The 27,746-nt window shown below is 41.1% G+C and overlaps 1 protein-coding gene across 2 annotated transcripts; it reads right to left on the reverse strand.

Moving 5' to 3' along the window:
- Positions 1 to 223: 223 nt before the first annotated feature.
- On the reverse strand, positions 224 to 27,534 carry mst1rb (macrophage stimulating 1 receptor b). Of its 2 annotated transcripts, none has more exons than XM_084062373.1 (21): positions 27,431 to 27,534; positions 23,341 to 24,646; positions 17,845 to 18,021; positions 17,288 to 17,410; positions 16,822 to 16,992; positions 16,348 to 16,508; positions 15,011 to 15,146; positions 14,729 to 14,865; positions 13,392 to 13,571; positions 12,787 to 12,886; positions 11,141 to 11,359; positions 10,879 to 11,025; positions 10,276 to 10,429; positions 10,000 to 10,092; positions 9,451 to 9,681; positions 9,169 to 9,249; positions 8,510 to 8,691; positions 7,533 to 7,642; positions 6,279 to 6,444; positions 5,863 to 5,999; positions 224 to 724 (listed from the first exon to the last, which is right to left on the reverse strand). In XM_084062373.1, the coding sequence occupies exons 2-21, from the start codon at positions 24,547 to 24,549 to the stop codon at positions 493 to 495; spliced, it is 4,146 nt and encodes a 1,381-aa protein (XP_083918499.1). In that variant the 5' UTR covers positions 24,550 to 24,646; positions 27,431 to 27,534; the 3' UTR covers positions 224 to 492. The 2 variants fall into 2 exon arrangements, with proteins under 2 accessions (XP_083918499.1, XP_083918498.1); XM_084062372.1 differs by having other exon boundaries at positions 10,270 to 10,429.
- Between the last annotated feature and the right edge of the window lie 212 nt (positions 27,535 to 27,746).

Raw genomic sequence — 27,746 nt, forward strand, 5'->3', positions numbered from 1 at the left:
TTAGAAAATTGAAAACACGTAGATGTACGTTTATGGCACTCGACGGGTGTATTTGCAAACACGTAGATCTAGATTCTACGTGTTTGGCACTCAATGTGTATATATATATATATATATATATATATATATATATATATATGTATGTATGTATGTATGTATGTATGTATGTATGTATGTATGTATGTATATATATATATATATATATATATAGTCCCTGGGGACAATATTGATTTACAAATTTAATTTAGTTGTCCATGACTTCCTAACAGCAACCGAAGTCTCTCCTTTACCTGACGCCAGTTCCTCATTGACCACAACAACAAGGACCAACAACCTTTACACTGACCGGCTCACTGTCAGCTGCTTCTTAGCAGCACTATACTGTAGCTAGCTGGCTCAAAAAGACATTGGTTTGTCCTTCTGGCAGAGCTCAGTGTGCGTTTGCAATAGCACCAGTTGCAGTCAAACTGTAAGCAAGAGTAAAAAAGTGCATCAGGAGGAGACAGAGTCCCTGTCTTCAGCGTCAGAGGAACCATACTCATCAGCAGACTCCATGAGGGCTGGATAGGGCCGCGGCTGGTCCAGGTTGACATAAGTGACCTTCAAGCTGATGTAATGCTCTCCCTCCATGCCCGACAGGATGGTGGAAACGGCTGACACCAGCGTAGCAAAGCTGGGCCTCAACTCTGGGTCAGGGTCCCAGCACTGGAGCATGATAGCATACCTGGGGAGAGTGGACAGAGCCTGAATATATGCCTGACTAAAATGGCCATCGTGGTCAGGGTCCCAGCACTGGAGCATGATAGCATACCTGGGGAGAGTGGACAGAGCCTGAATATATGCCTGACTAAAATGGCCATCGTGGATAGAATATTAGTGTTTTAACTGTACTCTAACTGACACAATGAAAGCAGCAGGATGTACGTCAATATGAAGATGTGTGTTTTGAATGTAGTTAGATTAAGAGAGGAAGGTTCAGAACTCATTATTAATGCTCAGTACAACACTTTTATTTCACAGCAGCAGCATTTCATGTACTTTGAACCTTAACTGTACACAGTATTTCTATTTAATTATTTTAGAATGATTTTTTTTTATTTATTTTTTATTTTTTTGTTGTTTTAGTTGTATTAGCCTTTTAGCAAAGCATTTTACCTGTCCAATCCTTTCTTTTTTGTGCAAATCCTATTTGTGACTGTGACAGCATGACATCAGACCCAAACAAAACGTGTCATAAAAGGGACATGGACTGAAAGATACAGAGATCTCCATAAATGGGCATACCCATATATGGGCATATACTGAGGACATCAGGGATCTCCATATATGGGCATAGCGGTCGGATTGGTGGAGCGACGTAGGTGTGAGGGCCGCAAAGCGCCCGAACTCTACATGTGAGGGCTATAGCGCCCGAACGTCTAGTAAATCTCTAAACTCTATTTTGAAGCAAAGAGTGAGTTATTAGTAGGCCTATGTGATGTTACGAATCATGTTTGTTTTCACAAAACAAGACCAACCCGTTTGTAATTATTATACAGTATGTACTGCACAAGTAAATACAACTTTAATTGAAGCAAAGAATGAGTTATTAGTTACGAGTCACGTTTGTTTTCACACAGAACACTGAACCAAGACATTCTGTTCTTTCTTCACAGTCCCTCCCTGAATGGTTGATCTATTCTCCAGAGCCTCCCAGAGCTCACAGACTATGGTGTTCATCATTAAAGTTTGTCCAAAAACAGGAAAAGCATGTTGACTTTCACTTGTAACACCAGACTGTGTGTGTGTGTGTGTGTGTGTGTGTGTGTGTGTGTGTGTGTGTGTGTGTGTGTGTGTGTGTGTGTGTGTGTGTGTGTGTGTGTCTGTGTCTGTGTGTGTGTGTGTGTGTGTGTGTGTGTGTGTGTGTGTGAGTGTGAGAGAGGTATATGAACATTAACTTCTATATTGTATTGCTTAACCAGGCCAGGATACAAAATAGTGGCCAATTCACGTCTTTACCACTTACATTGACCATTCCAACACCCTGTTACCACAAGGACTTTGTGTCAGGACAATGTTTTCCTCGTCCCCTACCTTGTAGATTGAAATTACAGCCTAGGATATTCATAATAAATAACTTTTTAATTTAGAAGCCTTGCTGAGCATACAGTAGCATACAGTAAGAGTGAGAGGCACAACAGACCACATTTACACTCTAAACACCCTAATTGACAACCAAATAAACAAAAACAAAAGCAAATTATTCTCCTGCTTTGTCGACTTCAAAAAAGCATTCGATTCAATTTGGCATGAGGGTCTGATGTACAAACTATTGGAAAGTGGCATAGGGGGGAAAACCTATGACATCATAAAATCAATGTACACAAACAACAAATGCGCAGTTAAAATAGGCGAAAAGCACACAGACTTTTTCCCCCAAAGCCGAGGAGTTAGACAGGGATGCAGCCTGAGTCCAACACTCTTCAACATATATATCAACGAGTTAGCAAAAACGTTAGAACAGTCTACAGCTCCAGGCATCCCCTTGGCAAACACAGAAATCAAATGCTTACTTTTCGCAGATGACCTGCTGCTGCTGTCTCCAACCAAGGAAGGACTACAGCAGCAACTTGATCTCCTACACAAATTCTCGCAGACATGGGCCCTGACAGTGAACCTAACTAAGACTAAAATCCTGATATTTCAAAAAAGATCCAGCCGCCAAAACCATCAATTTTTCCTAAATACGATCCCACTAGAACAAACAAAAAACTATACCTACCTTGGCCTAAACATCAGCAGCACAGGGAACTACAACCAAGCTGTAAAGGACCTGAGAGACAAGGCAAGAAGGGCATTCTATGCTATCAAAAGAAACATCAAAATAGACATCCCAATTAAAACCTGGCTTAAAATACTGGACTCTGTGATAGAACCAATTTCCCTCTATGGTTGTGAGATCTGGGGACCATTAGCAAACCATGACCTTGAAAAATGGGATAAACACCAAACCGAGACCCTACACACAGAATTCTGCAAATCCATTCTCCGTACCCAGCGAAAAACACCAAATAATGCATGCAGGGCAGAACTAGGACGATACCCACTCATAATCAAAATAAAAAAGAGAGCACTTAAGTTCTACAACCACCTAAAAGAAAGCGACCTAAATGCACTCCATAACAAAGCACTCACACACAGCGAAACTCTAGAGAGATGCCCCCTCAGCCAGCTGGCCATGGAACTCCGGGCACAAACACAAACAGAGCCACGAGATAGAAAACCCATCGGACCAAACAAAATTATAAAACAGCAAAAGGAAAACTACCTGACACATTGGAAAGAAGCAACACAAAAGCAGAGTAAACTAGAATGCTATCTGGCCCTAAACAGAGAATACGCAGTGGCAGAATACCTGAGCACCGTGACCGACCCAAAACAAAGAAAAATCTTAACTAGATACAGACTCAGTGAGCACAGTCTTGCGATCGAGAAAGGTCGTCACAGGCAGACCTGTATCCCGAGAGAAGACAGACTATGCACCCACTGCACACAAAAGGAAGTGGAAACCGAGCTACACTTCCTAACCGTCTGTCCATTGTACCAAGACATCAGAGACACATACTTCCCACAGATTACAACCACACACAGAGACTTTGAAAACATGACCAACGACAAAAAACTCCCATATCTGCTGGGCGAAGTACAACAATGTGCAAACACAGCAGCAAGATTCGTGAGTTGTTGTGATAGGAGAAGGATATCGAACGGAACACAACCACCCTAAAGACTAATCATTGTGTATATTCCTGCACTATACCTACACCCAGTGATCTTGGTACATAGAAATTGATCTATTGAAGATTCTGACTTTCAAATGTACATTTTTTGTTTTGATTGTATTGCTGTATTGTTGTATTGTGCTTTTTGCTTTGGCAATGTAAACGTATGTTTTCTCATGCCAATAAAGCCCTTTGAATTGAATTGAATTGAGAGGGAAGATGTACAGTATAGGACGGTAGTGAGACCAGCCATGCTTTACGGCTTGGAAACGGTGGCACTGACAGGAGGCACAGCTGGGGGTGGCAAAATTGAGGATGCTACGATTCTCACTAGGAGTGACACAGAAGGACATGATCAGAAATCACTACATTAGAGGATTAGCCCAGATTAGAGAGTTTGGGGATAAAACAAGAGAGGCGAGGCTGAGATGGTTAGCACATGCGAAAAGGAGGTATGAGGGGTACATTGGGATAAGGATGCTGAAGATGGAACTGTCAGGTAAGAGGAGAAGAGGAAGGCCAAAGCAGAGGTTTAAGGATGCGGTGAGAGACGACATGCAGGTGGCAGGAGTCACCGAGGAAAACAGAACCAGATGGAAACTGATGATCCACTGTGGCGACCCCGATGGGAATTAGCCAAAAGAAAAAGAAGCTGAGTATACAGATATGTCAGACAGTTAATCAAAACGAACACAGATTCAGCCTAGAAAAAGTGCTCCTCGGAGCACAGGTCTCTGCCAGGTCAGGAAGGTTATTGTGGACCAGCAATGTTTGGAATTCGCCAATCAGGATGGAATATAAAAAAGCGGACGGAACCATCTTGCTCACCTGACTCTAGAGATAATGTGTGCCGATTTGCATGATGTTAGGACAACATTTTTAGGAGTAATATAAAAAAGAAAAGTGTTGCAAAAATGGGCCTCCTGGTGGCGCTATAATAGGGCAATATTAAACACATTTGTTCTTCAACGTAGTGCGAATCTGCGTGCAAAGTTCCACCGCAATCGGACGTTGCGTTCATGATTTGCGGCATTGGCGTTGAAAACGGGCCACTCCTGCAAACTTTAGATGTCGATGTTGGCCAATGAGGATGGAATATGAAAAATCAAACAGATCCATCTTGATCACATAGCTATAGAGATCATGTGTACCGATGTGCGTGAAATTTTGATGAAATCTGAAGGCTAAATAGGGTGGTGGCGCTATAAAAGGCAAAAGTGAAAAATGCAGGGCAGATGTTTTTCCTTGGCCTCTAGGGAGTGTGCGTGCAAAGTTTGATGCAGATCGGTGCAGTTATAGTTAAAAACGCAAATCGATTTGCATGACGTTTGGATAAAATCTGTAGGAGTAATATAAAGCAATGGGTTTTGCACAAATCGGCCTCCTGATGGCGCTATAACTGGCCCATGTGAAAATTTGGATTTGGTTCTGAATTGGCATCCAGGGAGTGTGTGTGCACAGTTTTGCAGCGACCGGGCCAACGGTGCCGGAGATTAGCTGGTCGCAGACGGACAGGACGGACGAACACACGGACAGACAGGGGGTAAAACATACCGTATTTTCCGCACTATAAGGCGCACCGTCAGTGCGCCTTATAGTGCGGATGCGCCTTATAATCCGATGCGCCTTATATATGTATCAATATTGGTTCCCTTGGTTTCCGCACAATAGGGCGCACCGTCAGTGCGCCTTATAGTGCGGATGCGCCTTCTAATGCGGTGCGCCCTATATATGAAAATAATACATTTATTGAAGGTGCGCCTTATACTCAGATGCGCCTTATAGTGCGGAAAATACGGTACTCTCTCGCCATGCCTTCGGCCTGGCAGAGACAATAAGTCTTAGAATGAAAGGCACTCAGAGTAACCTGCAAACTGCAGATATATAATTAGAACAGATTTTTGGGTCCGCTGCCAATACCGATTTTGGAGAGTCCTAGACCCCAATTACCAGAAGAATTCACCTCTGAGCAAACAAATAAACAGAAATAAACACAAATAACCACTTAAGCCGCATTTAAAGATGTAAATCTCCAAGCTCATAACATGTCGCGTTGTTGGCTATTTTTGGTTGGGCTCTAATCCATTAATCACAAACTTACAGAGGGTCAGGACAGTATTGCGGCTGTGGAAGTCTCCTCCCCTTCATTAAGAAATGTGTGATGTCATAAGGGTCCACCTCTGGGTAGGGGCTAGCTCCTCTCGTCAGCATCTCCCACATCAGAACACCGAAGGACCACTGGAATGACAAATGACCTATATATTTAAGCAAATGCTGATTTAAGAAAAACATGCAAGTTTTTCAGCTCATAGGTTTGAGAAGAAAAAAGACCATCACCAGCAAAGATGGCACAAAGTAATTACAATAACATTGTTTCAATTCAATTCAAATCTTAGCACAAGCCTTTCTTTCCATGTTCATGGAATGATGCGCCTCAGCACTAAAATGGCTGACAACCACTGTTTTGATCTATACCATATAATACGTTTATGTTGTCATTGTTGTTGTTATGCTCACCACATCTGACTTGGATGTAAATTTCTGTGTCTGAAGACTCTCAATGGCCATCCATTTAACAGGAAGTTTTGCCTTCCGATGGTCCTGCACACTGTAGTACTCCTTATCAAAAACATCTCTGGCCATGCCGAAGTCTGCCACCTTGACTGTATACGACTCATCCAGCCTAAGAACACAACACAGTTAACCACTTAAACCAATGGTTCTCAAACGTTTTACTTTCAAGGACCCCCATAACTCTGAGAGTTAAGGGTCCATTTGGTTCCATTTGTACCATATCAGAGTTACAGACCTGCAAGGGTCCATTTGGAACCCCCTCAAGGAACCCAGAGGGTCTCTTGACCCCACTTTGAGAACCACTGACTTAAAGCCTACTCGGGGTCGGCTCTATACTTTGTCTGCTCTTTTTTCCCTCTTACACCAAAAGCAAAAACAATCAATCTACAAGCACAAAGCGCGTCACTTTGCGACGCATTATGAACTGCAATTTTCGACAATATTGTTTCCCCAGAAGAGGGATTCTACGGTTCAAGTGGTTGAGGGGTCACATCGGCTCCTAGAAGCACTGGTCTCCGCCAGGCCGGGTTGCCTACCCAGGGTCCGCAAACTTTGGGAGGCAGTCATAGCCAATTGGAATGGGACCTGAAAAAGCAGACTCATACATCTTGATCACATGACCCCTAAGATAATCTTCTGTACCAATTTGTGTGAGTTTTGGACGATGCCTGTTGAAGCTCAGAGTAACAGAAACATTGTATCCCTTTCTCCACAGGTCTCCCTTTTTTCTGCTCTGTGAGTTTTGGACCAAATCTGTAGGAGTAGTGGCAAAAAGTGTGTTTAGAAAACATGCAATGCAAAATGGCTGAAAATGTAATCTGGCACAAACTATATGTTGCGTCATGAATCGATCCAATGAGTCCACGGAAAAAAAGATTTTGATTGTATGACATATGGGTCAAGAGATATAGGCCAAAACGTGAAGCGAGCTGTTATAGCGCCACCAAGAGGCCAATTTGAAAGGTTTGGGGTGGCGGTTCTTCCTTGGCCTACTGCCAGTGTGTGCGCAGTGTCATAGCAATCGGACACTGCTTTAATGATTTGTGCCATTTTTGACACACAGACGGACGGACTGGGGTGAAAACATAGTCTCCAGGTACTGCATGAATAATGTATCCATCGTGCAACGAGGCCCAGTGGCAATGAATTAATTGCTGGTTTCTCGATCTCCTCAGATGACCTCCTCAGGTGACTCACATGCAGTTGCGTGCTGCAAGGTCCCTGTGTACAAATTTCTTCTGAGCCAAGTACTCCATTCCCTTGGCGACCTGCAGCCCAAAGCCAATCAGATCCTTCACAGTGGGATTCTGAAAGAAACTCACACAGGGAGAGGTACTAAATTAGGTCCACTGGAAATTGTTCACAATGCATGCCAAATTGTAGGCAGATGGTTGTGCATACATCTGTAAACAAATCATTAACTGTAGTTAATGACCATACCACCGGTGCTGCATAGTTAGCCCATTGATTTGATAAGTAACGGTTTAATTTACATTACTGTTGACAATTTTCCTAATTGTTTTCAAGGCGGGCTCTGCAGGAGGCTAGCTGTTTATAGACGGTCGGGCTGTGCGCTCTGTGTGTATGTGCTAATTTAGCAAACCACTGGACCGATCAGCTCAACATTTCTTGTGTACACTGCCAGTAGGCTAACTTAGTACCTCCAGTTTTTCACATGTTGTATACATTTTGAAATATTCAACTTTAATGTTATAAGTCAATGGGGCTCTGATCGGGCTGAAACCTTGCCCAAATTTACAGCCACTAGAGGTTCGGGCTGCTACGTGCCATCAAAAAGCATTGTTTTAAGGGGCCAGGTATCCTAAAATTGTAAATGAACATATCGCATACAGGACCTGAGAAGTCTGGGCACTTAATTTTGAAATTGGCATTTCTTCCAAAATGTGAAAAAGTAAAGAATAATATGCTTTGGAAAATGTCTGAAATAAAGTAGGCATGTACATGATTTGAACATGCAAGGTACATCATTATCAGACCTCAATTTACCCTTCATCAAATGTTCAAATAAGGTATACTTTAGACCATTTTCAGTTTATTCTTAATTTTTTGACATTTTGGGAAAAATAGCCAATTAAATATTAAGGGGCCAGACTTCTCAGGTGCCCACTCTTACGGCTGCCAACATAACTCCTGGCAATGGCCCTGCATCTCACCCGCTTCTCGCAGCGAATGAAGTGACGGAGGTCTCCGTGCTTCATGTATGGCAGAACCACTAGAGGGAGCCCTTCCTGAGGCAGCAGGATGCCCAGCAGCGAAAGCACGTTGCTGTGATGGAAACCCTTCATTATGATGCCCTCCTTCAGAAACTGCTCCACTTCCTCCACATCCGTTATTCCTTGGGCCGCACACACATACAGAAGGGGGTGGGCAAGGAGAACGAACGAAAGGCAGAGAGAGTGTGTGGGGGGGGGGGGGGGGGGGGGGCGGTAAAGGAAACAAAAGTAAGAGAGAGATATACAGCAGTATAGGTTCTCAAAGTGGGGTCCAGTGACCCTCAGCTCAGTGTTCCTTGAGGGTGTTCTAAATGGACCCTTACAGTTCTTTAACACTGAGAGTGTACAAATGGAGCCTGAGAGTATACAATAATAATAATACAGTAATAACAATAAGGGTAATAATAATAATAATAATAATACATACATACATCGACAAATACAAGATAAGATTACTTTATTTATACTTATACTTTATTTTCTTTGGAGATTAAAATGTTGTTTGTGCAGTAGCCAACATCAACAGCTCTCCCGAACAACACTCTATTTACCTACCCTTAGTTATATTGGATCTCTTGGCTTAAGAAGGATTTACTCACTGTTCAATGACTTTACAGCACAGTGGATTTCTCTGTTGTTGTGGTCTGTGAAGTAGCCATGATAAACTGTGCCAAAATGACCTAGATGAGAGAGAAAAAGGTGGAGACAGAGTAATGCCTAATTTATCCTCGTATGGTGCGACACGCTGTGAGCTTGTACTGTAGATTGGCTATTTATAGCGCAGGAAGCCGAAGTATAAAATCATGCATAAGAAGGCTGCCGTTAAAATAAAACATATCCTAGATATGATTTTCCACTGTGACTCTAGCGGATGCACACACAGTGATGTAGAGTACCCTTCCCTATGATGCGATGGTGTTGGACGATGAGCATCTCTGCAGGGATGAGAACGTCTTTCACCTCCTCCAGGAGCTCAGGCCTGAAGCTGGAGATGGAGATCTTCTCTGGGGGCATGAGTGGGGTGAGGGTGGGGTCCATGCTGCCTGCAGCATAGGCCAGCCTGGGAAACGCCACAGGGCCAGCCAGCAGAGGGGAAGGATTCAGAGATACTGCTAGAAGGAGTAAAACAATAATATAATCGATTAGTCTATGGACAGAAACATTATGCAATTCCATTTTACTGCAATTTTATAGTCTAATTCAATTGCATAGATGAATAAAATAATTGAAAAATAATTAAAAGCAGATTAATCGCTATATTAATTATCAAGGGTAGGAGTGTCACTAGTTAGTATTTAAAAGCCTAAATTGTAAATGTATAAGTTAAGCTACAATTTATAGAAAAAAATACTAAAGGATATTTTAAGGATTTAAGTACATATTCATAACAGGGTATTACATTTGTGCGCTTTGTTATTAACTTACTGTACCTCTCCTGTAGTCCCCAACAGGCGACAGCTCAACACTGTTTGTACCAGAGCGGTTTGGGTTATTATGAGCCAAGCGGGTTTCTATCATGGAAGCTGAAAAACATTTCACAACACCTTTCAAAGAACACCCATAAAAAAACCTATACAAGCCATGATACAAGCATGTGTGTAAGCAGAAAGATTTGTGTAATCATCCTAATCTCCCAACCACTGACGAAGATGTTCTTCTCAGGTTAATGTCCAAGAAGCTGTACGAAAGAAGAAGCCTACCGGTACCTTTCTTCTTCTTTCTCAAGTGCTTCATGAAAACAAAGGCCAACACAGCACCCGCCACCAGCGCAGCCAGGATGCCCAGAACAATGCCCACCATGTAGTGGTTACTGACTCTCACCACCGTGCCCACGTTGTGGACCTGCCCATTGATGGAGATCTGGAGAAAAGTAATAGAAGCCAACAACCTTCATCATAGGTAAATGTTGTGTGTATACAGTTTTTGTATAAGAGTAATAAGATAACTAACTGCTCTCCAATCTGAGAGCTTTTGAGCCCAAATTTAGACTTGGAGCAAGTCATCATTCAATCAGTATGGTCAGCCAGTGCTGTGTGCTGAAAAGTACATCTTTTGTGCAAAATGTAATATATTTAAATCCCCCACTTTCTTACAGAACACAGTCTTTACACCTACCTTTTGTCTAGATGAAGAAATTGTTAAAGATTTTTAACAAAACAAAAAACAAAACAGTTGCTGCATCTGAGACCCACCTCAAGGTATTCTACAGTTTGAGTGAGCGATCCCAGGGACAAAATTCTATGCCCCCCCCCTACATACAAACGTATGTCTGTCTGTCTGTCAGAAACTGAATCACTGCTCTGACTAACCTTCACGGGCAGCCCCTCACTTGGCATGGTCATGTTTTTGGGTATCCTGCAGGTGATCTCATTGTCCAGGACTTTGGCATCACAGTCAACTCCTGCCACGGTCATGATAATGGTCATACAGGAGCTCACAAGGTTAAGCTTTTGATGCTGTGTATGGAGAAAGGTATCGCAATTGAGACATGGTAAATACAAATTGTTTATTTTCATTTCAGCTTAAAAAGTGTGAAAAAGTGTCAAATTCATGTGACAGAACAGTCCTTACATGTAGTGACACCTCATCAAACCCGGGGTACAAGCGTAGTACATGGCCATCTGCCTCAAATGGTATGGGCTCGCCGTAAGGGTGGTAAGAAAACTCTCCATTCCAGAGTCCCACTGCCCCATCCATGTCAAAGGAGAGCTGTCCCTCTTCTGTCTCGTCCCTGGGGAACATGGGAGTGATACACTCCATCCTTGTGGGCAATGACTTGCCTTTGCACTCCTGGAACAAAATAGGATTCCTGACTGCATGCAAACTGCACATGAAAACCTTTAACTGAACTGCTGTGCACAAGTTATTATAGGCTTTAATTTCTCCTTAGTTTTTATTTGTAATTAGTTTTGATTATTTGTTTTTCATTTCAGTTTAGTATTAATTTGTTAAGTTTATTTATTTATATTTTTTTAATTCTTAGTTTTAGTCAGGAAAGCAAATCACAAAGGTCAGAAAAGGTATTGTGGAATAAAAACCTCAACAAAACATCATATCATTTAACAGTTGGGACATATGAAGAACCATACACAAAACCATCGTGGAAAGAAACAGGCCCCCTACCCCAATAAGCCTTTGTGGTGCCTGTGGTCATTTTGGCGAGTTGTGAGTTGTGACTCAAAATAGTGTTGTGAGTCGTGGCTAAAAATAATGTTTAGAGAAGCTGTCAATAAACCCATTCATGTGGGCTGGTCATTCAGAAAAATATACCAGTGAAAGATTATATCAAAAATTACTTTTGTTTAATTGAAAAAGTTACAGTTAACTTTTTTTAAGCCTTGTCTTAATTTTCTTTTATTATTTTGTATTGTTAAGAATTGTTGTTTCGCATCTACTTTTTGTTATTTAGTTTTATTTAACTATAATAACCCTGGTGCACACAACATGTATGACACATAATGGTAACTTACACCGTAGACATAGCCTAATAATCTGACTAGTGACATCAATGACAATGGCGTGTGGGTTGTTGTCGGCTGTAAGTGGAGAGCAGTGCTCTGATGCAGTAGTTATTGTAGTTAACTGATTGACTGTCAGGTATTAAAGAGCCCACTTTTCTTGACCAAATTACAGCCCACCCTCCCCCAATCAATATTTGTGATTCGTTGCATCTGGTCAATGAATGAAATTAGTCACCTACAGAGAATCAATTGCATGAGAGAGAGGCTCCTGCATTCAATGGCTCCTGCATTGGCTTGACTTTTGTCCAGAATGGCGCCTCATATTTGTCTATGCATGCCATCTTTACCAAGCTACAACAAGACCTGCATTTTTCATGAGAGAAAGAGCAGCTGCTACTGATGACAACCCAGGAGGGACTGACTGTGTACATAATATTGTTACATCAAGTAATGTGTTTATTCTGGTGCTTTGTGGTGTGAAGAATTGCACAGGATGCTATATTTGGCCCATTAACCCCACCACCACCCCTTTCTTTTTGTCTTAGTTAGTTTTTGTGGGTCTTTATCTTGTCATACCACCTTTTGATTAAAACCTCAATGTAGTATTAAAAAAGCAAATACAGGTGTTTAACTGCTGCACAGTGGCTCTCTCTGTGTACAGCCGCAAACAAATCCTACCACACTGCCAAAACAGCTGATAAAACATATGATCAATAAAATGGATAAATAATAAGTTGTTGAGAGTAAATATGATACCCTCTTCACTGGTTTCAGGTGACTCTCGTTGGGTTTAAAGCGTATAATGGTCCGGTAAACAGAGTCCAGATTCTTCCCTTCGATCACAATCTTCGAACCTCTGAAGTTCACAGACAGACACACACATAAGAGGGATAGTTATATTTTGTGTTACAAAATAACACATTTCCTCTCACATTTTGATGGGCCATTTGAGAATGAATGCAGAACTTATATCTATCCTATTTCCTTTACTGTGATAATAGTTTATTTATGAAACAAAACATTTTGTGTGAAAGATGTCACAATAAACATTATACAAACTGACAGTACAAAACAGTAAGCAAATATAAATGGTAAAGTAAAAACACACCTTAAACCACAATAGAGCATGATGAAAGAAACAAACAAGAAAGCAAACAATATTAAAAAATAACAGATTAAAATGTGAATGTGTGTATGCATGCATGCACACACAACACATGTACACTCACGTGAGTGTGGATGTGTCTTGCGTGCATAAGAGAAAGCCTACTGTATGCGTGTGTGACTGCGTGTGGTGGAATTGTACATGAATGCATGAGAGAATTCACCATATGGCTATGATGAAGATGTAATTTGCCTACCTGTCAAAACTACAATCAGGCAGCACAGCTGTGATCTCAGGGTTTTCTTTGTAGTAGAATACCTTGGTAGTGAGGACTGGTGATTTGTCAATAAAGACACTCAGGGGTACATCCCTGACCTCAGAAATAGGCTGGGACAGACAGATGATGGATGACACGTTGCCCTTAGGGGCTGTGACACTGCAGAGTGGAAAGTGGACAAGTTCATCAACGTTATTATATTATTATGGCTGTTTTCATGCTTTATTATTCATTCATTGTATTAATTAATATAAATACAAAACATGTACTGTATGTGTGTATACACTTATGTATACATGCATATCATAGCTGTCAGGCAGAAACCTTCTATGTCCAAAAGCGTTACTTTTCAAGAAAAAAAAAAAAAAAGCCTGTGTTCCAATGGGTCCAATGTAGTTATTATTTAGTCACAAGCTCTTGTTAATACTTTTCATTGAGGATATATATATAAAACCCACAGACAGACCGAACCACTTTCAACCTGGTGTCTAATGGGCAAAGATTATCATTAAAATAAAACAAAAAACTTTTGCGCAACACTGTCATACAACAAAGTCTAAAATAGGGCTGGGTGGTTAAATGATGACCAATAGAATTAATTTATGAAAAAAATAAGTTCAAATTGTCTGTGGCAGACGGGCAGCCAGATTATGCCGAAGTGTGGACATACTCGAGTCCGACATCAACACAAATTGGCATTGATAGGCAATGGTTTAAAGTCAGATTATGCCCATACATGGAGATCCTTGACATAAGTGCAAATGTCTGTTGTTAGACAACGGTTTCTGTTGTGTGTGACAGAGAGAGGGGGAGAGGGTGAGAGAGAGAAAGAGAGGGAGAGGTAGAGATGGAGAGAGTGAGAGAGGGAGGGGGATGGAAACAGGGTGAGGGAGAGAGAGGGATAGAGAGGGAAAGAGCATATTTCACCTACACAATAACCCGGGCATCAAACCTCAACAAACTGATCTATGTATACATGTATACAATACACAATAACATGTATTGCCATAAAAGATTATCATTTGTTCATTTGTCATCATGTATCTGCAATAGAAAGCTCTGAGGTAGGACAGCATTGCATGCCTGAGTTTGCGTGCATCTTTCCATGGCATAATTACACATGCTGAAACAAGTATTGGCAACTGGCAATATCAAATATTCCTAGTTGCTGTGACACACTCTCAGAAGAATTGTATGCCTACTTCTCATGCAAAAATATTTATTATACTCCACCCATCGAGCAGATAGAGTTGTTGGTTGGTCAGAGTTTGAGGCTAAGACGTTCTGGCTGTAAAAAAGTAGAAGGGAAGTCGTACCTTTTTATTGGACAGGGCTCTCCATTGAGGGTTACCCTCCTAGCCTTGCCGGCATCCAGATGAGGCCCTGTCACAGTGATCAGTGTACCCCCTACACGAGGTCCATAAGTGGGGTGAATTTCTGTGATGTTGGGAATCTGGAGGGAACGTTAACTTTTTAAGTTTAAGTGTAAAAAGGCTATATAAATAAACCAATATCTAGACTAGCAATGACAAACATAAACAAGGACATATTGTCATATAACAAGGGGGGAAAGAGTTGATGCATTATCAAAGCTTTACCACAAATGTGAACCCTTGCATCTCTGCCTTTCCATCAATAGAGTAGCGTCCCTCCACCTTGCCCTCATGCACTTCCACTGTAATGTTGACAGGTTTGGACAGCTCAATGGCCCCAGAACGAATCTTACACACCAAGCTAAGGAATGGCACAATAAAAAACTAATCAGCATGTCAGCAGAAAATGTATGCATGCACCACAAGCAGATTTCAAGATCATTAAAGCATTAAGAGGCCCCTGAACATAATTTCCAATGTAGGTATGATTGTTGCATGTTGCATTCATTATACATGGTGTTTTTGTAAGAAATATGCCCTGCCAACAAATTGTGAAGGCAATTACATGCAAACGGTATGGAGTATCAAAAACGTGAGTGATTGCGAACGCAGCGGAAGCCTCCTTCGGCTTGTGTCTCTGTGTGCACTATTGTGTGCACTGCCTGTGTGCAGCCAAGTAAATGTCCAATATAGACGTACCATACATCAAATGAAAGGTCTTTGAAAACTGAACACACCTGTCAAGGTTGCGTTTAAGCCCGCCCCTTCCCCCGGAAGCCACGCCCCGGAGAAGCCTCCTAAAAACTCCCCATTGAAACCCCATGTTAAATGAAAAGTGCCCGAATCGCTCCCAAACTTTTTCTACCCCCCCTAAGTGGGGGTCTACGAACAAATACTTCGGGCTCAGATTTTGGCTCCGCCCCCCGAAAGTGGGTGAAACAGGCACTTCAAACACTTTGTTGAATTGTTCAAAACCATTAAAAGTTTTTTTTTGTTAATTTGTATTTTTCTAAGATGCTCCTTTTAACGCAGAATTTCTTTGCATTTTTTTTTTTTGGTTACTTTTTTTAAAATATTAATTTTCATTCATTTTTTTTTTTTGCGTTCGCTTCCCGCGTTCGCGCGTCTTACTTGTAGTATAAGAAGAGACTAATGTATACCAATTTGTGTGAGTTTTAGACTAAATCTGTAGGAGTAGTAGTAGGAAAGTGAAATGGGCGTGGCCTAAATCAGGACTTGTGTCATGATCCAAGAAATACATTTTTGATTGTGCGACCTATGGCTTAAGAGTTATAGGCCAAAACATGAAGCGGCCTGTTATAGTGGCAACATGAGGCCGATTTTAAAATGTTTGTGTGGAGGTTCTTCCTTGGCCTACTCTCGAGATTAGCTGCTCAAAGGGACACAGACAAACAGACAAATGGACGGAGAGGGGCGAAAACATAATCCCCGCCTCCGGCCATTCCGGCCTGGCGGACATAAAAATGTACACACCATGCAGTATGCATGCAGTACAACCTATAATAGCTAAAATAAAGAGTGAGCATCATGCAGATACTTACTGTGTGCTGTTGCTCTTTGATGACAGTACAGCACAGGGCGTTATTCCTAATCGGACCTGATGGGTTCTGTAGGTGATCGCAGGCCTTGAAGGAGACTGGAACTCCCAGCCACACACCGTTAGCTCTGTTTGTCCGTCAGGGGGTGCTGTTCTTGGGGAGAACTGTGTAGATTTAAAAACATGTATACATACTGAATAAGATAGTGTCACTTTTAAATGTAAATGCTATTATATTTTTATACTCCGATATTCAGACCCTGTGACATTGTGATGTAAACAGCACAGCAAAGTAGCAAAATTTTGACTGATACTCATCAGGAATAATAGCAGTGGACTGTTCACACATTCACACAGCAGCCATTTTGCTCCTACAGCAAGTCACACTCGGAGAGTCGGCAGGGCTATGACATAAAGTAAGAGCAAAATGGCCACCGTGTGAATGTCGTCAACAGGAATACTGTTGGGCACATCTTACCCCACTGATTCCTGGTGGACAGGATTCATTCCTCCAGCCACTGTGACACTCACTCTCCCAGGAACATTCACCAGAGCACCAGCCACAGCCCATGAACTCGGGGGCTGTCAGACACGTGGCACAGGTGAGGAAGTGTTGACAGCCTGGCCCTCTTTGAGGCACCTGGATCATCTGAAACCAAGAAACAACACGTTCACATTCTTATCATGATGTGCTGCGTTGTGAGCTTGTAGATCTGCTATTTTCAATGCACGACACCAGTGTGCAGCTAAATCAGGGCACGTATGGCAGGTGCCACAAATGCAGTTGCATTCACTGCATTTGAATGTTACTGTAGCATGGTTGTGGCTATGGGCCTTCACTCTAAACCATGAAACAATAGAATAAAAATGTCCCAAAAGTTTATCTGAAAGTTGTAATATGATATCATTCAAAGATATATAGGCCTGCTGTTTCCATACTGTACCTTGTCTCCAACCACAAAGAGAAGATATTCAGGGGAGTACACAGCAGCAATGGAGGATACTCTCTGGTTCTTTGCCAAAGAGTAATTGGCAAAGATAATAGGGCTTGATCGTCTCAACACATACTGCCAAAACAAACATAACAGAGAGTCAATAACATTGGAATCCATTCAGCAGGCAAGTAATGACTAGACTACAATTAAAAGTGACAGCTACATGCCATATATAATTCCTTCTATAACGTACATATTCCTTCCATATACTGTACGTAATGTACAGTATATGGAAAAATGTGCAGGTTAATATGAAAATATATATGTTTTTGTGTTTTTTTTTTTTGTAGGTGCATTTGTGCACGTACACATATAGACAGATAGAACTGATCATGTTTTTTTCTCATAAATACCTTATACTCAATTGATAATTGAATGTACTACATACTATATGTTTAATTTATTTAATCTATTATATAAACACTGTCACTCTGTAAGCCTACGTAAAACACGTTTTATGCAGGCTGGTGGTGTATCTCGTTAAAGGTGTTTGTCCATTCCTGCACCTGCAGCAGACGTCCAGTAGAGGTGCCGATGTGGGCCACGGTCTTGTTCTCTATGGTGGTGACCAACAGGGAGGTTAGGAGGATATCATTCATCTGCCTGTTGAACAGGTCCACTCTGTAACAGGGTTTGGAAACCATGGTGGGCTGGTCCCGGCATGTAGCGTTGTTCTCTGAACTCTAGTCACAAGGACATGGACATAAACAGATGATGTGAATTAAATGGTATTGTCTTAAGAGCTCCCATTTGGTTTGTGTCACTACTGCAAAATCACCAAGCTTTACTCCAAAAGCTGTACAACTCTTGATTACACATATTGAATATTATATGTGAATATTTGTGTGTGCTTACATCTTCTAAATTACCATACAAGATAATAAGAAAGGCAACAGAGCAACTGGTTTTGACTTTGTCAGTGTGTTGCAGTGTAATGTTCTAATGACGTTGTTAACATCGTGGAAATGTTAAGAGTTTACTCTACAACACCACAGGAGTGCATAAGACCCATTTTTGAATTCAGTAGAATGTAGAACAATTTAAGGGAAGCCCCCGCACATAAATGCTCCTTTACATCTTTATTTGTACGCACATGACAGAGCCAGATCCAGGTGTCTTATCAGGTCAGTCATGACAAAGATCCACACCGACACCTTCCTTTCAATTATTCTAATCTACATGATTCATCTCTCAGTCCAGCAACTTCAACTTGGATGATCATTTAATTGTCTACAAAAACATTTGCAGAATGTGCCACCACAGCTTCCAGGCACCGCCCTACACATAAAAGTTCTATTCTGCGCCAGAAGCACAACCTGAATCTGCTGACAATTTGCTGCTGACATATTTATTGCCTTATAGCTCAGATACAGAATAGGGTATAGTTTAAGGGGAGTCTTCATGTACACATTGTCTAACACTTATTTGTGTGCTGACATATTAGTTTGATACTTTGTATCAAACTAATATGTCAGCATTGAAAAGAAAAGAAACAACAACTGAAACAACAACTGTCATATCACAAACTGGGTGTGCTCTCAACATCTTCAGTTGAAATAAAACAACTAACTAATTTCCCTCGGGACGTCAGCTATACACATGCAGTCGATTGAAGTCGATCGGTTGAACGGTTCTTGAGATACACAGGGGACTCACTCACTCACTCATAGAGATTTTGTGAATTTATAGGAGGACTAAAAGGCTTACTTCACAAAGATTCCGTGAATTTATAGAAAAGCTAAGCTAAGGCATATTTGTGAACGATGCAAGTCGGAAACTATGTAAGTTGGGAATGCAGGCCCCGTCCGGTTTACAAAACCTGTTGTACCTATTGTCAAAGTACCTATCTGTCTGCCTGTGTCCCTTTTATGCCATGTCTGCATTTGTGCCTTCTATGCCCATATATGGACATCTCTGTCATATATATTGGCATATTTTATCGGTCAGATTGGCGGTTCTGGATAACCGGGTCTTTATATGCCTATGTGGGCATATCGGTTCTGGACAACCGACTTGAAGCCACTGAACTCTCTCGGGTCTTTGGTGATGCACGCGCCGAGTTTGAAGTGAATCGGTTGAATGGTTCTCAAGATATGCAGAGGACAGATACACTCACATGCGCACATGCACACACGCAGAACATTGGCGGATATTTATAGTTAGAATTATTATAATTAATCAAATAAACAAAATGTAATCAGAAAGTGAACACAGCAAGTGAGAAGTGAAAATAAATGTAAGAAAATATGCATCCTCCACCTCTTTGGTTTCCACGCTTGAGCAGTGAAGAGCAGTAACGTATTTTGAGGACAACATTTAACATCGATTCTATTAGTACTATTATTGACTGTTGTCACTCACGTTCCCTGGGGGGCAAAACGATGCTGTGAATTCTGTTTCCTGATCAAGCCTCAGTGGTTTCTGTCCTCAAGGGAAATTTAGCTGATTGGTTAGTTGATTTAGCTGGTTAGTTTTCATCTGACTGCTGAAGGCAAATGGCTAAAGTTCAAAAGGTCAAGTGGAAGAAGGAGGAAGAGAAGAAGGATAGGAGAGAAAAGTAAATCATTTGTAGGCTGTGCCCAGTAAAATAAAAATAAGTTTATATTTCACTGTAATCCCACAAAACCCTTTTCCACAATACTATGAGGAACGTATTGAATTGTTCATAACTGTCAACTAACACAGATGGGAAAGTAACTAAGATGTTTGTATGTTTCCAAGGTTTCTCATCATCTGAGAAGAGACTGTAGCATTGGAATTTCAGAATAAACCATCTCTTAGAATCGGGCACCGGCCTACTCGAGGACCAGCCGAGTCTGGGACAATGTGAATAGGAAACGATGCAAGTTGGGCATGCATGCTCAACCCGGTTATGCATTACCCATCCCGTTGTACCTGTTGTCAGAGAACACACTGTACCCGTTGTTAGAGAACCCAGTGTGGCACCCGTTTCCACAGTTATAAACAGGCACCGGCCTACTCAGGAATGCATGGCCCAAATGTTTATGCAATAACCGTTGTAACTTGTTGAACTTGTACTTGTTGGCAGAGTACCCACTGCACCCGTTCTCAGAGTATCCATTGCGGCAACATAGATATATGTAAAACATGGAGATATGGGGATCCCTGATGACGTCAAAACTGCTGATGTCGTGTTAATGACGTACATGTCATACACGAATGGAGTTCCATTGTACACGCATTGGTGAAGCTGCATAAAATGATGCAAAGCTCAGCCAATCAGTGAAGTCGATTGGTCAGGTTGGACAATCAGGGTAGCCGGTGGCGGATGGCGCCCAAGTTATGCCCAGGACAGACAGACAAAAACACACACACACACACACACACACACACACACACACACACACACACACACAGGTTCCGATGACACTGCAATGACAGCATCTTGTTGCTGTCACGCTCCAGGGTTAGACAGAGATAGTTGATAATAAGAGGCACAGTTAATGCAGCATTTTGTTTTTCAGAATATGGGAGATATGGAACAACCAGGATTTCAGATTCTTGGACATTCCTGTGGCAGGGCACAATGCACTGAGACGAGCAGCCAAGCACAGTATAACAGCAGAGGCCTTGGCAGCCAGAGTTCACTGTCTGCTCCAAATGGTAGCTGCACACACTACGGTTTATAAAAAACTACATTTGCTAAAGAAATAACATGTGTTTTTAATATTGTATTATAACAAATACTATTATTTTCTTTTTAATTTATTTCCAAACTTTCATCACCTGTAACTTAAGAAATAGAACAATAGAAACCAGCATGTTTCAAACCAGAGACAAGAAAATAGTGATGCTAAAGTAGCCTTTCTGAATGGTAACGAGCATCTGTTTAGTTTCTTCTACCATTGAAAATGTACCTAATTTCACAACACCGTCCCTGACAGAGAAACCACATCCATCTCCCAACTACAATGTCATGATATAATTCAAAACTTTATTGTCATGTCAACACCGTTTATAGGAATTTGCCTCAGCGCAGCTCTTAAAATCTCCAGAAACTTTAGCTCTGTAATTATAACAGCAATGTTAGCTCGTTACAGGAAGTTATTGGGTCTCATATTTCAAACTGGCAATCATCCGACCACTACCAGAATTAAATGCCCAACCAGCCCATCCCCCCAGACATGTCCTTAATGACCACCCATTCACTCTGTCTCATACTTATACTTAAGTAACCTGCAAGAAATGCCCAGTGTTCAAGAGCTTGGATTTTTTAGTAATTATGGAAAATATGCTGGGATCTAAAAACACATTGCTGTTTACTCATGAGAATTTATATATTTATATAAAACAGGCCAATAGTAGCTAACAAAACACTGAAGAAAAGACCACAGCTGAAACATGTTGGTGCTACATGTTTTTAATCTAAGTCTTTTGTGGATATGCTGCAACAATAAAGCCCCCCCCTTTTTATTTCTTGCTTTTTTCAAGAAAGTAGATTCCCTTGAATATTTTCTTCTCTAATGGGTTACACTTTCAAAGAGCTTCTTAAATATCAAACTCACCACTTTCATAACCCAAAGGAGCGTTCCTTTGTACTCTCTCATCTAACATAACCCATCATTATTTAACAGTTAAAAAGGTAATGCAACAGACAGGAGGCATAAGAAAATTGTCCAAAATAACCTCTTCCTGTATGCAATGGTAGATTCAGTCAAAGTAATAAATAATTCACTATTAAGCCTTTTCCTTCTGCATAGTGAGCTGGTAGGCTGTCTTTTTCCATTTTGAAAAGGACTTTTTATCCAACAGTTGGCCCCTGATTGAATCTTGAAAAAATCACAACACTGTATGTCTCATGTGGTTGATAATCTATTAGATGAAGTTAGCACTCTAGGCTAAACATCAAGAAGCTAAAATGCCAGATGTTTGAACTATTGATTATGTCATGTTCAGTCTGTGAGAATGAATAAAGATGTTAAATAAAGTAAAATATTGATTGTATTTATTCATGGGGAAGAGCTATCCAAAGCACTCTCGAATTGATGTCATATAAATTCTAGTCTATTTTAAGAGAGGGTGGGTCTGTGCTTTGGCTGTTATTGGAAAACAGACACTTTTCATTCCCACTCCAGCTGTGGGAGAACATTACTGGAAATCAATCAAGGTAGAGAATTGGGGGATAAACCAGCATTCAAGACCAGCATCTTTCCCATAGGATGCCAAAATGGAAAGTTACCAATTGATTATTGGCTTTACATGTCAGTGGAACTGGGACTTTATTATCATCCTCTGTTCTTGTGCTGAGACATGTTTCACTGAGCTATGTCTGTTTTAACCCAATAAAACCGGGAAAGAATCTGTGTCACTTTAGATTTTAACCACGTTGACCATCATTTTATACTTTGGCTATTCAAACTAGCAGATATACAAGCTCTCTATAGCGTGTCACTTCGTGCCGCGTTAATGAGCTTGTAGATCTGCTATTTTATGAAAAATCGTGACAATTTGTGCACATTTTTGAATATATATATTTTTTAAACTGAACATTTTTAACTCAAATCTTTGCTAACCCTGAAACAAAATATTTTGAGATGGGGGTCAAATACATATAATTTTGGGTGTCCTTTACATGAAAAGGTTTGAGCACCACTGATATAGAAACATACGTTTTTTTTTCAGAAAACTGTTCTGGATTTAGAAGACATTTGTATAATCAGTCTCAGGTCTTAATACTGTAGGTTAATATCCTTGTCATGTGTATGCATATGTTAAAAGAACATCCTGCTTAAATAATGGCACCACACCCATGTGACATTCAACAGGCCCTCTCATGACAACTGAGTCAGCAATAGAGCCCGACTGATATATCAGTCTGGCCGATATGTTAGCCATTATTTGACAAAATAGGAAAACATTTATCCATCTATGGAACCATGAGGAATAATAAAAGTAGAGTCAAATGTTGATCTACGATTATTCTAATAAACTGCAGTCAACATGTCTGATTGGCATTGGTTTGAGTTGACTGAGTAGCTCACCTCATGAGGACAGTTCTCACAGGGCTGGAAGTGACAGAGCCCTCTGGATAGCTGCTCTGGGCCAGACTTGCAGCAGACGTCCACACCGACATCGATGGCTTTGTTTACATGGACCATGGGGAAGGCACACAGGGCAGAGTCATGCTCCGTCACCCCGTTGTCATCGGTAACAGCAAAAACCCCATAAAGGATGTCACCATTCTCCTCGGCTCCCAGCTCCTCTGCCAGTTCCCTGCCCGCCTTGCCAAAGTGGGCCGCCTGAACCACATTGTACACCACGTCCTTATAGGGCTCAATAACCACGTTCCTCCTTCTCCGACGCTTTGGCTCGAAGCGGCACTCCAGAATCACCTCGCGATACCTCCTCATCTCCCACTCGTTCCGTGGAAGCCGGCCCAGGCGAGTCTGAAACGGAGAGAATTCCTGGTCGGGGCTCTCCCTCTGCACAGACAGGAAGTAGACAAACTCCTGGGTGAAGAAGCTGTAGACGTACTCGATGTTGTAGGATCTCCGCAAGCCCGGCAGAACGGTCAGTCCGCGCACGTCTCTGTAGAACCCGTCCTCCGTCGCCAATGGACGGCGCACTGATATGGACTTTCTGCCATAACGCTGTGTCACACTGTCATTGACTGTAGCTGCGACAAAAAAGTAGACAGTCTGACCTTCCTCCACCAAGGTGACTTTGGTACCTAATGGGCTGGCCACACAGTCAGGGCAGTAAGCAGCAGAGTTTGATTCCTTTCTGAATAAACATTTCGAAGGAGAAGGCGGTTTCCCATCTGTGTTAAGTTGGTGGAAATGGCACACGCCATATTGAGAACTTCCGCAAGCGTATAAATACATGAAGAAGGTATCCAGCAACAACACCTCATTGTCTGTGTTCTCTAATAGGTTTGGATCCTTGTCAGTGTCACATAAATCACATATGTTGCATTCTGGGCTTCCAACAGGTCCAGTGTGAAGCTCCCAAACCTTCTCCAGGCTCCTGTTGACAGCTTCGATCACATTCTGAGAAGCCACATACACCTCCTGATACATTGAGTTATTGACTATGTTTTGGATGGTGCCACGGGCGTGGAAGAAGGGCATGGTGTAAACAACTGAGAAGTTAACAGAGCTGGGGGCCATTGAAGGACAGTTGGCCACGGTAAAGGCCAGCATAGTCTGGAGCCAGGCACAGGTCCCCCATCCTGCAGCCCAATGGACCATTTCCACTCTCAGGGGGAAACGGTACAGACAATAGTAATGCTACCTCCAGGACCGACACTGGGACAAAACCATCCTTAAGACCTGCAGCCACTGATGCCTGAGGAGAGATGATAACAGGGAAATCAGAAAGTCTCCTACAAAATGAATCTATTATTAGTTAATCAGGATTACATTAATTCAAACATAATTGGTGAAATAAATAATTATGTCAATATTATTGATTGAATTAAGTGACGATTACCAGGTCTGAGTCTAAGCATAATTGTGTTGAATGAACATGTTGAAATCAATAGCTTTCCGCTTAATGCAACAATGCTGAAAACATTTCATATAACAACATGGCAAGCAAATACAAAGGAGGGAGCACACACCGGTGTTGATGAGGTGCTGACCACGGCAGGTAATAATGTTGAGAAGGATGAGGCCGCACAACTCTTAGCCACCATGCAAACATTTATTTATTATTTAAAAGGTACAGGAAACCTACGTTTCGACAATAGTCTTCCTCAGGGTAACCCTGAGGAAGACTATTGTCGAAACGTTGGTCTTCCTCAGGGTAACCCTGAGGAAGACTATTTGTCAAAACATTGATTTCCTGTACATTTGAATACATTTTTGCATCGTGGCTCATCCATCTCAATATAACATGGCCAAGACACTAGTAATATCCTGTGTACTTAGATTAGCCAAATCAGACAGAGAATGATAAAGGGACATGAGTTCATGTGCCTAAGCTTCCATTAACTCACCACAAACAGAGAGGGGAAATATTTACATAATCATGGCAAGTGCTGTGTCGGTATTAAGCAACATAGTATTGTGTTTGAAGTGGTATTGTGGCTCCCTGCACAGATCATCCATAACTGCCTGCTGTGTTTTAGCAATTCCAGATGTTAATGTGTTACTCTTAATCTGCCTGTTTCTTTTTCTGCCAAAGTGAGTCATGATATTTTTTATGCAAGGAAAGTGCGGCCACTCTATAGTCATTATCCACCATTCTGTCACACACACATGTATCAGTGGTGGGTAAATGACTTGACCTATGGTTATATAACTAATATTAGGTGCTGTCCCATCCAGTTTTATTAACAAATCCATCTTGCTCAGACTCATAAAACAGGAACCAAAATGAACTACTATGTTCTAAAATCTGAGCATTGTGTTAACACTAAACAGAAGCTGCTGGGTGGATCATTAACTATACACATCACAGTTAGATTGCATTCAAGGGGCCCTGTCCTCTCTACTCTGCATTCTAGTCACAAGCGCTACGTGCCTTTCTGGCGAAAAGATGCGCACGGACTGATGGTCACAAATACACTCTGTGCCTCTTAAAGTCCGGAGAAGAATCAACTGCTTCGGTGTGTGTGTCACATCTTTAATAAATGCTAATATTTTTTCTTAAAGATGAATAGAAAAGGGGTTTCATGGACCTGATTTTTATGTAAACATGACAAAACTCTTCACTCTATCTATGAGCAGTCTTGCAAGAAAGTCAAGTGTCTTGACTCTACTATCCGGTATCAATAATTCATAGAATCCGACCAATGGCATGTTACATTTTAACATTTGCAGTTGCATGTCAAACCAATTCAAGGTTAGGGTTTAAAAGCAGCACGGACATGGGTATACATATTAATGGCACTGATTTACCTTCTTCATGTTCAAGGCTAATAAAGCTCAGTTTGAAAGGTTTCAAAGTGATTTTCCATTCATTATCCTATTGTGCTATTTACAGCAAGCAAGTAGTTAATTAAACATTTAACAACAGCACTGAAGTTCACTTATATATTGGCCCAGGAGCAATAGTTTCTATAGTATCTACATGCTTTTTGATCAAATTAATTGATTCTGTGACAGGAAATTGTTACCTCACCACTAGTGTACAGAACCACCAGCGTCTGGAATTTTTTCTTTGTATTAGTATTTCCTTTATTTGATTATGATGATGATATTATTATGTGTTTTTCTTTATTCTTCAAAGAGACAAATCTGTGTAGAGTCATATCAAACAGTTGGATAAGTTTGAACATTCCTAATTCAAGTGCAGTATGTATGGAAACCAGTCGTGGAAAAATAACTCACATGTTTTACTTAAGTAAAAGTATCAATACTGCAATGTAGAAATGAATTGTAGTGGAGTAAAAGTACAATATTTGCCTCTGTGATGTAGTGGAGTAAAAGTGCTGAAACTTGGACATACTCCAGTAAAGTAAAAATACCTCAAAACAGTAGGAGTACAGTACTTTATTTAATTACACCACTGATGGAAACTATGAATGAAACTTATGTAGTTTCACAGTCTCACAGCATGATGGCTACAACCCATAACAAGTATATATGTTTAGCTATTCTAACTGTTGCCAGGATAAACCTGCCCTGAACGGATAGACAGGGCAACAATTAACCTCATCTACTGTATTTAGCATAGCAGCACTTTCAGTTTACACATTAGAACTAGCCTTGGATCAAGACTAGATCAAGACCAGTCTGACTTTTACTTTCGTGTTTCGTATTGATCATAATATTATGATCAATACGAAAGTAAAAATCAGACTCCATAAAATACATCTATGATAGTCTTGATCCAAAAGGCTTAAATTATTATTATTTCAAAATATTTTCAAAAAATCCACCCAAAAAAATCATATTTCTTCCATAAATTAAATAACCCCCCCAAAAAATCATGAATGAATAATAGCCTATTTTTTTTTAAATCCATAGGCCTACATTAGAAAAAAACGAACTTTAAAGAAGTAGTGAAAATAGCACATCTACAAGCTCACAAGGCATTGTGAGCTTGTAGATCGACTATTTTCACTACTTTGGCTCCCGGCTAGACATAAAACCTCCTTTAAACAGTGGTTTAAATGTTGCTTACCTGCACAGGTCAACGGCCAGTAGGCTACTACTTTATCCACGTGCGATAGGGTCTATTTGGTTGTACGTGTATATTAAGTCGGATCTTCTATCTAGGATATAAACTAATATCACCTGCGTTTGAAATTAGCGTATACACAGGATAGTGACATATCATCTGTTCTTCTTCTGTAAGGTCTAACTTCAACTGCACCTACAGGCTACAGTCACATCTCTGGCTGCTGCTCCTTTGCTCCTCCCCATGGCCTATGTCCGCATGTTTTCTCAAGTTCCACAGATCATTGGTTGATTTGGTTCTCAAACTTTTTCATGTCAAG

Source organism: Gymnoscopelus microlampas, assembly GCF_963454915.1.
Source record: "Gymnoscopelus microlampas genome assembly, chromosome: 7".
In the NCBI taxonomy this organism is placed as follows: Eukaryota; Metazoa; Chordata; class Actinopteri; order Myctophiformes; family Myctophidae; genus Gymnoscopelus; species Gymnoscopelus microlampas.

Coding starts and splice junctions, on each gene's coding strand:
- mst1rb (XM_084062372.1), bottom strand. CDS start 24,549: ATGGTCCATTGGGCTGCAGGATGGGGGACCTGTGCCTGGCTCCAGACT. Junction 16,993..17,287: donor TCTTTGTGGTTGGAGACAAG/GTACAGTATGGA, acceptor TCTTGGTTTCAG/ATGATCCAGGTGCCTCAAAG. Junction 6,445..7,532: donor CTTGCAGCACGCAACTGCAT/GTGAGTCACCTG, acceptor TTGTGTTCTTAG/GCTGGATGAGTCGTATACAG.